The sequence below is a fragment of the Hibiscus syriacus genome, unplaced genomic scaffold, assembly GCF_006381635.1.
Source record: "Hibiscus syriacus cultivar Baekdansim isolate YM2019G1 unplaced genomic scaffold, ASM638163v2 tig00110299_pilon, whole genome shotgun sequence".
NCBI lineage: Eukaryota > Viridiplantae > Streptophyta > Magnoliopsida > Malvales > Malvaceae > Hibiscus > Hibiscus syriacus.
The window spans coordinates 1,023,698-1,035,439 of record NW_024062668.1 but is presented as its reverse complement, the minus strand read 5'-3'; the positions used below and the strand labels follow the sequence as shown (position 1 = coordinate 1,035,439).

Sequence of the window (11,742 nt, the reverse complement as noted above, 5' to 3'; positions counted from 1 at the left end):
CGTGTCACGTTTATATATATAGGTTTAAGTATAAAGTAAGTGTCAAACTATATCGTTTTTTCTGAATAGGTGCCTAAACTATTTTTTAACTCATTCATGTGTCTAAAGTTATAAACGTTACCACTTTAGGTGCCTGATGTTACAAACGTTATTATTTTAGGTTTCTTGATTCTAACGGACGTTAAAAAGGTCCGTCAAGTGACACAAGTCACAAACCTAGAATTTTGTAATTTTTATTTTTTTAAATAAAAATATTATTAAGAAAAACGTGATTCCCCTCCCCTTCCCTCCCTATTCATTTTAATTTTCATGGCCAAACGATCAAAATTCAAAAGGTCGACCGATCAAATGGCAAAGGGTCAGTTTTCACAGCTAATTATCATGAACGATTAAATGAATTTAAGGGATTAGGTATTTGGGATTTTAGGGATTAGGGATTGAAATTTAGAAAATTTAGCTCTTAAGATGATATTAAGAGTTGCAAGCGATTAGTGGGTGGTTGGCGATGTACGGATGGCTCGCCACCGACGAATGGGTGACCGGAGGTTACCGACGATTGGAGTAAATAGGACTAAAATAAGAGATTTTAAGAGTTTGTTTTTTTGTATTTTACAAAATAGGTTTTCAAAAATAAAATATTTTAAACTTTTTTAAATAAAATTTTAAAATTACCAAATTATTACACATGTCATTTAACGGGATTTTTTAACTACCGTTAACACTGAAGCACCTTAAGTGGTCACACTTTTAACGTTAAACACCTAAAGTGGTAACGTTTATAACTTTAACACTTGGATGAGTCAAAAAATAGTTTAGGCACCTATTCAGAAAAAAAATGATATATTTGGCACTTATTTTATACTTAAGCCATATATATATTATTTTTCTAAATTAAAATATTATTTTAAAAATATAGATGCGACATATATTAGTTAACGATTTTTTTATCTGTAGACACGTAAAAGTATAATGGAAAAAACATTAGACACATTTTAACAAAAAAAATCTTTAGACACCGAAAATCAATTTAAAATATAGTTACGCACCTAAAAGTTTATTAACCCAAAAATATATTGTTTTAAACTATCTTATATTTTCCTCATATTCTCGCTCCTCTTTTATTTCCAAATCAGAATAATTTACTTTTACAACATGAGAATTAAAAAAAAAACAATATCTTTCACTTTTTTTTCAATTATGCATACTCAAAATCTAAATTTTAATTTAAACTAGAAATATATAGATATTTAAATATGAAAACGAAATAATTGAAGGATTAAATTATGAATAAAACTTGCATAAAAACTACGAATTGTCACGTGCTGAGCTCTTACCTGCACTGAATAGGAATATACGGAAATGGCCAAAAATATAAAAAAGAATCTTTTCGTCTCCATATAAAAAAAAAGTTATTCAGAAATGCGGACTAATATATGATTAATATATGGCGTTACCGATACATAAAAAGATATTTAACAAATTTGGTTTAGCACTATCGGAAATGTTGAGTAATAATAATGTTGTAGGTGGAAATCATGAAGAAATATTAAAAATTTGGCAACCGACAAACTTAGCTTGTCTGTATGTATCAATACAAATAAAAATGTATCGATCCATAACAGTATAACTGGTAAAAATATGATCAAACCGGTTTCATTATAACAAAACCGGTAAAGCGCTACCTAATATGTTGAAAGTATCGATTTCATTGAAATAAATATCGACACTTTTGGAATTTACAAGAGAAGCAATAATAGCGTCTATAAAGTGTCGATACTTTATAAAAATGTATCGATCCATAACAATATAAAAAGTAAAAATATGACAAAACGGTCTCAAAATGACAAAACCGATAAAGCGCTACCGGATATGTTGAAAGTGTCGATACTTTAATATAAGTATAAACACTTTTGGAATTTAAAAGAGAAACAGTAATAGCGCCTATAAAATGTCGATACTTTATAAAAATGTATCGATCTATAACAATATAATAGGTAAAAATAAGACAAAACAAGTATCATTATGACAAAACCGGTAAAGAGCTACCGGATATGTTGAAAGTGTCGATACTTTAATATAAGTATCGACACTTTTGGAATTTAAAAGAGAAGCAGTAATAGCGCCTATAAAGTGTCGATACTTTATAAAAATGTATCGATCCATAACAATATAATAGGTAAAAATATGATAAAACCGGTCTCGAAATGATAAAACCGGTAAAGCGCTACCGGATATGTTGAAAGTGTCGATACTTTAAAAAGTATACGTAAAATATTATCGATACTTTTTAAAGAAATAGTAAATATCCTATCGAAAGTATCATCACCTGACATAAAAGTATAGACACTTTGGTAATTGTATCGATTAAATATAAATAACATATCTAATTAAAATATATAGGGCATAGCTAAATTTCCTCTGAAAATAGATATAACACGACCGAGTTTTTGAGAAATCGAAGCGTAATTGTTGCTTCATTTCAGAAGGCGTTTTTAAAAGCGAAGTTTATTTGTTTGTTGCTGTAGTTGAATCGAAAACTACGTTATCGAAACCCTAGTTTTTTATTACTATAATAGTCAGAAATAGGGGTATTATGTGTTATTTGGGGTTTTGGAAGTAAAGAAGCATTTGAGATCGATTACAAGTAGAAAGTGATATTCTAGGTAGATGATAAATATCAGTATTTTTATTAAATATTATAGGTAGAAAATGATATTATAGGTTATATAAATGTGTCGATACTTAGAGTATTGAGTGTTCCATCCGTTTGAAGGAAATAGGGTTTATGGTTTAGTTTGAGGATTTCGAATCGAAGCCAAACAGGATTTGAGACCGATTATATAATATTATAGGTAGAAAATAAATATGAATACATGTATATATTATAGGTAGAAAATGATACTGTAGGTGTATAAATATGTCGTACTTATAGTGGCCATTCAAATTCTTTTGAAGGAAACCGTTTACTATAAGAGTAGTTATCGATATTTGCATTTAATAAAGTGTATGTAACCAGTATTGATTTTGATTGCGTAAACTGATATATAAAAGAAAAATGAAGTCACGGATCTTGAATTGTTGGTGGCGAAGATACTTTGAAATGAGGCCGATAGTCGAAGTAACCAAAGGTATAGTAATTCTAGTAAGTCAATGTATTTTTGTTATATTGTTGAAATTAATTGGATTAAAGTATTTAAGAACTTTAAATTTATAACAATTTTAAATGTTGACATGACCGAATGCCAAAGGATGAAGGAAGCTGACAATCATCTGTTCGTATGTAAAATGAAATTGACATGAGTATTATTTAGCTTAATGTATTGATTAGAAACATTTATGCTTAATATTAGGTGAAAAATGTGTTGGAGAATGAAAGTCGATGAGTGATGCTGAGAAGAACCTTCACACATCAAAGATGGATAGTGAAGAATACAAAGCTTGGAGGAAAACACATGAAAAAAATTCATTAAACTTGTAAATATTGATACAATATATAAGAACAATAACATATTGTTAAAAAATGTAGGAAGTGTAAGAGATCGTCCAATTCGGAGGGAATTGTGTCGATCCTTGATGGAGCAATTCGATGTCCAACAATGTATTGCTAAATATGGTGATTATTCATTTCCTTTGGGAGTCCCATGTGCTGCAACATTCTTGGGGGTAGAAAATGAAGGCAAAAGTATTGTAGAAGTCACAAAGAGTAAGAACTGGAAAGCACTTGCCTCCTAATATGATTTGAAGCACAAGGTGACATATGTTGAACTTGAAGAAGAAATTAAAAGTGGATCTTACGGGTGATACATCAACGCGCAAGGACAATATGAAGCTGATTTGCGATGAAGGCTTGAAAGGTGAATTCAGTTGGGCTGAATATGTCCATTCGAGATTGATTGAATCAATAATCAACTTTCAAAAGGGCAGTCAGAGATACCTTAAAGGGTGCATAGCAATCTTAGAGGTAAATGAGTTGAAGAACGTTTTTGTTTTTTTATATAAAATGCTAGTATAATTATTATATAAAATGATAAATTTTATTATAAATGTAGTTTGCACTGTTCGATTTTTGTTCGGGCTGTAATAATGTGCTGACATATGAAAGAAACAGGGTGGCACACATCCGTGCATGGGGGAAGGAAGATGTGATTAGAGTAATGTCAAAGTTGAAGTTGGATAGACCGAGGAAGCAAGAAAGTGTAATAAAAGTAATTACATAATATTAAGAATAAAATCAATGTATTAATATTGTAATTTAATTTTGAAGGTTATTAGAAAGGAGGTAGAGGCGACTGAGGAGGAAGTGGAGGCAATGGAGGAAGAGGAGAAGGAAGAAGAGATGGTAGTAGGGGGATGACGGTGAGGGAAAACAAAGTAAATTTGATATTTTGATGTCTGAATTGGCGGATGTAAAAAAATTCCTTTTTGATATTTCGCAAACACAATCAAGAGTCGAAAAGGCAATTAAGAGGCTTAAAGGGGAAGTGAGTGGAAAAATAGATGGAGTGGTGAAAGAAGTTGTGGAGCTGAGGGGTGAAGTTAAGATGGTGATGGGTGGAAAAATTGATGGAGTGGTGAAGGAAATTGTGGATTTGAGGGGTGAAAGGAGTGGTTGAGAAAAACTTGGATGAAAGAGAAAAATGAAGGGTGAAATAAAAGAGATGAAGAGATATGTAGATGAAAATACGATAAATTGAAAAATTATGAAGAAGTAAAGATGGAGGAAGAAGAAAAGATGGAGGAAGTTAGGAGTAAGGATATAGATGTGATTTATACACTGGAGAGTGTTAACAAATCAAATGATTAACCGGTTATGTTATCGTGGGATTCCTAATGGCTCAATCAGTTTAAATTTTGTTAACATTTATTCCTAAGGTAAGTTTATCATAACTGATAACAAATTAAGTAAGTAATTACCTATTTTGTTATCTTCGGATTTCTAAGGCCCCATCAGATTTAATAATGCGCAACCTATTACGTTATATAAGCTCTACCTAATATGTTATTATGCTTGATAATGTTTCCAGTAATTAACTGGTTATGTTATCCTTGGTAACAATTTTAGGCGTTTACCTAATATGTTGTAATAACAAATTAAGTAATTAACCTATTTTATATATAAGCGCTACCTATTACGTTATATAAGCGCTACCTAATATGTTATTGTGCTTGATAATGTTTCTAGTAAATAACCGGTTATGTTATCCTTGATAACATTTTAGGCGTTCACCTAATATGTTGTAATAACAAATTAAGTAATTAACCTATTTTATTATATAAGCGCTACCTATTACGTTATATAAGCGTTACCTAATATGTTATTGTGCTTGATAATGTTTCGAGTAATTAACTGGTTTTGTTATCCTTGGTAACATTTTAGGTGTTTACCTAATATGTTGTAATAACAAATTAAGTAATTAACCTATTTTATTATATAAGCGCTACCTATTACATTATTTAAGCGCTGCCTAATATGTTATTGTATTTAATAATATTTTTAATTAAATGATATAACATAACCGATCTACATTTTAACCGATCACTTATTTAACCAGTCAAATTTTTTAACCGCCGCACAACGTATATTCCCTATAAAAAGACAACTATTTTGGTGAGCACAAAAACACTGAGCATATTTTTTTTTTTCAATTTCTCTCTCCGCGAGTGACACGTCAGACCAGGTTAGATTTGGCTCACATTTTGGCAATATTGAGTTCCTACATTTTATTATATTGTAATAATATTTAGGGTAAATTACACTTTAATGCCTAAACTTTCAATTTTTTAAAACTATACTTAACGTTTAGTTTTCATTTCATTTTAGTACCCTGTTAAAAAGTTCACATGTTTAATATCTAAGCTATCAGTTTTGGTCCGTTTTAATATTTAGACTTTCAATTTTCACAACTTTACGTTAAATCTTGAACAAGAGTACTAAAATGAAATAAAAATCAAAGTTTGTAAATGTATACTAAAACGAAACAAAAACTAAGCTTTAAGTATTTAATTTTTTTTTGAAAGTTTAGGTTCTAAAACAGACCAAAACTAATAGTTTAGATATTAACCATATATTTTACCCTACTATTCAATACTCCATTTTTTATATAACATTTAAATTATGAGTAGAGTACATAGATGATCCTTGATTATATGATAATGCTTTATTGAATCCCTTAACTATTAAAAGTAACAATATAGCCCCCAACTATAGGAAGTTATTTTTCAATCCATTGACTACTAAAAGTTACAAAATAGTCACCCGACTATTAAATATTTTCCAAACTATTCCTTTTCGGTTAAAATTTTTATGGCATTTTAAGTTATCCTATTGACTAATATATGATAAATCTTATCTCATAATCTCAAATGACTATCATATCTTACTCAACATGTTAACTTCTAACTCAGACAATCATTAAATTTCTAACAAAAAATGACGAGTTTGGAACATAATGAATAGTCGAGTGATCATTTTATAACTTTTAATAGTTAAGAAACTCAACAAAACAACTTCCCATTGTTGAGTAGTTATTTTGTAACTTTTAATAGTCGAGAAACTTAACAAAGTAATTCCTATTATCGGGGACCATTTATGACTTTAATCTTAAATATTCACAACATTCTAAACTCTTACATCGAAATTTAAACACACAATCTCTCTCGGATGATTCAAAGACTTGAGAAATTGTCATATTGAGTTCCTACATTTTATTATATTGAAATAATATTTACGGTAAATTATGCATATACTTAAATTATTAATTTTAGTCTATTTTAGTACTTAAATTTTTAATTTTTTTGAATCATATTTAATATTTAGTTTTTCATTTCATTTTAATACCCGTCTTTAAAAACCTAACACGTTTAGTACCTAAGCATTAGGTATTTTGAACGGCGGATACTAAAACAAAACAAAAACTCAACTTTAGGTATTTTAAAAAATTAAAAGTTTAAGTATTAAAATGAACCAAAATTAATGTTTAAGTTCTAAACACATAATTTACCCTATTATTTAATGCTTCAGTTTTTATATATCATTTAAATTATTCACAACATTCTAAACTCTTACATCGAAATTTAAACACACAATCTCTCTTGGATGATTCAAAGATTTAAGAAATTGTGTGTATGCTCAACTCAATACCATTAACATTGAAAAAAAGCTCCACAAAGTTATGAAGCATATATGGAAGTTTTTCAATTTATCATCAACATGCAAATCAAATTCCATAACCGAAATGTTTATCGGATCAAAACAAAACAAAATGCGTACGAAATCCATACATAATGACAACGGGATTTGGGGTCTAGCCGTGCAAGCGATGTCCCCTGTAGTTACCGAGCTTTCCCGTATTTGCCGCTGTCTTGTTCCTCTGTTGCAAAACCATTATCGATTTCACTTTCCATTCACAGTCAACCCATTTTCGTTTACTTTTTAGCTGTAATCTTTCTCCCATCCAAACCCCATTTTCCTCCTTTCTTTAAAGCTCCTTACTTTTTCCCTTTTTTCCCCTTTGATTCGATTCCGTGAGTGAAGAAAAAAGTTTTTTTTTGGTGGTTTCGATACTTCCGATGGATGCTTTGATTCTTGGATCCTCTACTGGAGGACATTCTTTTTTCATACCTGGTCCGTCTCTTTTGTTTTTGTTTTTGCTAATTATATTATTATTATTATTTTTGGGTTAATTTGTTTATTTTTATTTTTTTTTACTCATGGAATCGATACAAATTAGGAAGGAGTAGCTGGAGGAGAAAAGACTTGAAGCCTGATAAATTTCCAGGTGTTTTTCTGCTTTGTTTTGTCCAAATTTATAATCTTTCGCATGATTTGGGTTATGGTTTGTTTTAGCATATTTCTATTTTGAGAGAAAAAATTAGAAATTGTTTCGCTGCTTGAAGTTCAAGGTTTTCATACTTATTTAGTATAAAAAAAATGAAAAATCTTGTTCCTTTGTTTTTAAAGCAATTGGTTTTATAGCAAAGGAGAAATTAAGGCCGAAGCAAATGCATAGAGTAAAAGGTAAATATATTTTTAAAAGAAGAAAAAAATTAAGAAAGAATCAACTGAAGCCCAACTTTTTTTTAAGGACTTCAAATTGTTTATTGGTGAAGGTTCTACTTAGATTTAAGAAAATAAAATTGAAGTCAAAATCTAGCAATGGTTATTGATTGATCTCCATGTATTTACGAAACGATAGTTGAATATTTTAGCTGGAGATTGGTATATGTTACGAAATCGGAAAGATGACGACAAGCAAACAAATGAGATGACAAAGCAAGAATCCACAGATTTACGTGAAAAATCCTAAACGAGATAAATCACAGTTAGAAGGAAAGAAAACCACTATCTGCATGTTATTAATAATTTCAATCCCTCGGTTGCAGGTTTTTCCAGACGAGTGCAAGTGTCGACATGCAATTCGAATAATATCATAGAAAATTTTTATACTAAAAGGTTTCAGCAACATATTGTCAAGCATCATGCTAGAGGTATTCAGGAAACATTTACAGCCTCCCAGAAAAGTAATACAAAGTTTCTGGTGAAGGCCACTTCTGGTCACCCTTTTGAATCAGAGCCTGGAGCTTGCCCCAAAACCCCTTGGAATTTTGTTAAAAATGCATTGGATGCTTTTTACAGGTTTTCACGGCCTCACACGGTTATAGGAACAGTTAAGTTTTTGGTTTCATTATCGATACATGGAAATTATATTGGGATTTGAAACCTTTCAGACTTTCAGTAATATTGGTGTTGTAAAATGTAAATTCATTTTCATTTTTTTTGTATTTGCTTTTTTATTTTGGAGCTCATTTTCTTTCTCTTTTCAGGCACTCAGCATCGTTTCTGTTTCTCTTCTTGCTGTTGAGAAGTTATCGGATATTTCTTCCCCGCTTTATACTGGGGTATTGGAGGTGATCATGCTGAACATCTGTATCATTTTTACAAATTTATTAGTAAATTAGTAGTTATAATACTTACATATCTATTATAAATTTTTTCAGGCTGTGGCTGCTGCCCTTATGATGAATATTTATATTGTTGGTCTAAATCAGTTGTCCGACGTAGAGATTGACAAGGTAGCTTGATATGAAAATACAACTACTAGAAGTTCATGTATTTAAAATATGAACGAAAGAATTTGCATTATATCTTGCTGAAATCTTCTTTCTCTATTGTTTGAATCTACTCTTGTCAATATTGATCTGATCAAGTAATCTAGATGCCTTCTTATTCCTTGCAGTTTCCTGCATCCTTGTTTGTGTTTGGTTCTATTGAAAATTCCTGCATTTGCACCTTTTTAGGCATATCATGCAGTAACTTCCATTCCGTTTTCTACAAACGACTTAAGTACATAATTTACTTGGATCATGATCCCAGAAATGAGAGTGGATGGATAAATTATATGAATTTTGTAACCCCAGATATTTCTGTTGCAGGTTAACAAGCCTTATCTTCCATTAGCATCGGGGGAGTATTCAACTTTGACTGGCATCTTGATTGTCACATCATTCTCCATCATGGTATTCACAATCTGTTCTATGCCAAAGTTTTCTTGTCGTATTCCTTTATCTTCTGTGTTGAATATATCTTTGCATGATGAGAAGTATTGTGCAGTCAGCAGTGTAAGGAAAAATCATATTGTCCTCATGGAAAGTGAAATATTTTTTTCTTAAATACATTTGAAGAAAATCGAAGGGGGTACTGTCAATTGAAATGAATAAGACTTTAATGTCTAGAAGTGCAAGTACCTGCATTTCGGTGATTATATACACATTAGGTATCCATTTTGAACTGTTTATATGTGGATTGGAAAAAAAGAATAAAAGGGACAATAATTGGACATAGCTCGAAAGGGAAAGCTTGTTCAATTGGAAAATGGAGGGACTATTGACAACTACTACATCATTTATAGAATTACTTGGTCCTTATACCAATAATCCAACTTTTTAGTTATTTATTTTTAATGTTTAACCCGACCAGTTTGGATTCACAACTAAGAGCTTGTTATATATCCTTTATTTTCAGAGCTTTTGGCTTGGATGGGTTGTTGGTTCATGGCCATTATTTTGGGCTCTTTTCGTCAGTTTTGTGCTTGGGACTGCATATTCAATCAATGTGAGTTGAACTTTGAGTTCTCAATCAAATAGATACATGAAGCAATAATTATATATACATCATGGTAGTGTGCGTATAGTTTGTTCTTGAACCTCTTTGTTTCAAATTCTTTTGCAAGTAGCCGCACAACACGCTTCTCAGGATTGCTAGATAAGGCATATTTCTATTATGAGTACAATACTTTGTGAACAATTTTATATTCAGAGTAGGGATGGAAATGAATAGGTGTGGAAGTTTTAGGCTTCCCTGTGCCATAGTTGCTTTGCTTTGTCCTACATAGGTCACTATTCCTCTGCGCCACCTCTGCTCCAAAAAATCGATCCATAAGTTTCCTTGAACTAGGGGAATAAGAAATAAATTGCATTAACAAAGATAAAAGAATTGTCCTCCTAACAAAACTAATATTAGCATAGTTCTTAACTTTGCCTAGAGAAAAAGATTTTCAAGTAAAACCCTATACAGCTGTTATAGCAAGTCGCAAAATTTATTGCAACGGTCTGACTTAAGGATATTTAACTGCATTTTTTTTTATTTTAAGTTTTTATGATACAATAAACTTTCTGTGAATTCAGTTGCCACTATTGCGATGGAAAAGGTTTGCATTGGTTGCAGCAATGTGCATCCTAGCTGTTCGTGCCGTGATTGTTCAACTTGCTTTTTATCTGCACATACAGGTGGCCTTTTCTCTTCTTTTTGCTTCTTTATTTTTCAATTTTTCCTGCAGAAATCTTTCTGAAACATTGACGTTTCAAACCTCTTAGCAGTCTGATCAATTAAAGTCCTTTAATATTTTGTGTGATGTTTTAGACCCATGTATTCAGCAGACCAATCATCTTTTCGAAGCCTCTAATTTTTGCTACTGCATTCATGAGCTTCTTCTCCGTAGTTATAGCACTTTCCAAGGTAAATGTTGCTTTCTATACTAATGAATTGATGTATCTTCTCATGTGCATTTGATTTTTGTCGAGCCATTCATTTAATAGTTCATGATCAAAGTGGTAACCGCCGTTCTATTTTTGCGATGGATATTGTGCAGGATATACCTGATATCGAAGGAGATAAGATATTTGGAATCAAATCTTACACAGTACGTCTGGGCCAAGACCGGGTGAGTTAAAATGCATGAACATTTCGTGCACAATGGCTCTCCCATTTAAAGTTTTTATTATTCTTTGACCGTCTTACTTTTACTTAGGTGTTTGGACCGTATTCACTTCTTGAAATGGCATATGGTGTTTCGCAAAGCTGCAATAACATCATGTTATAGGTTTATATGGAAGGTAATCCTCTATCTTGGTTTATGACAACATTTTTTCTCTAAAAGATTGTGTGCTTTAATATTTACATTAGCATGGCATATATGACCAACCTCATCAAATGAACGATATCGGATTCATATGATGGAATGCGAGTTTTGATTTTTCCATTTGCTTGTCTTGGAAAAGTAATCTTTATGTTAATGATTTTGTTGGTCTTAACTAGTGATGGGTTGGTTTCGGGGCATCTAGCTTCAACATCTGTGTTAATCACGTTTAAACGACCTGTGTCGTATGCTTATTAAGCACGCCATATTTGTGTTCTATTTTCTATCACGTCCAAAGTTATGAGCTCTAGCGGCTTGATCGAGACTT

The 11,742-nt window shown here is 31.2% G+C and overlaps 1 protein-coding gene across 1 annotated transcript; it reads left to right on the top strand.

The window, feature by feature from the left end:
* Positions 1-7,554: 7,554 nt before the first annotated feature.
* On the top strand, positions 7,555-11,176 carry LOC120116554 (homogentisate phytyltransferase 1, chloroplastic-like). Its single transcript, XM_039137015.1, has 9 exons — positions 7,555-7,624; positions 7,731-7,778; positions 8,377-8,666; positions 8,824-8,907; positions 8,998-9,072; positions 9,433-9,516; positions 10,022-10,111; positions 10,684-10,785; positions 10,919-11,176. Exons 1-9 carry the CDS (start codon positions 7,570-7,572, stop codon positions 11,066-11,068), a joined length of 978 nt encoding a protein of 325 aa, XP_038992946.1. The 5' UTR covers positions 7,555-7,569; the 3' UTR covers positions 11,069-11,176.
* The last annotated feature ends 566 nt before the right edge of the window (positions 11,177-11,742 follow it).

Excerpts from the sequence above, each read along its gene's own strand:
- LOC120116554 (XM_039137015.1), top strand. The coding sequence starts at position 7,570 with ATGGATGCTTTGATTCTTGGATCCTCTACTGGAGGACATTCTTTTTTC. Across the intron at positions 9,073-9,432 it reads CCGACGTAGAGATTGACAAG|GTTAACAAGCCTTATCTTCC; the intron begins GTAGCTTGATAT and ends TTTCTGTTGCAG. Across the intron at positions 10,112-10,683 it reads GGACTGCATATTCAATCAAT|TTGCCACTATTGCGATGGAA; the intron begins GTGAGTTGAACT and ends CTGTGAATTCAG.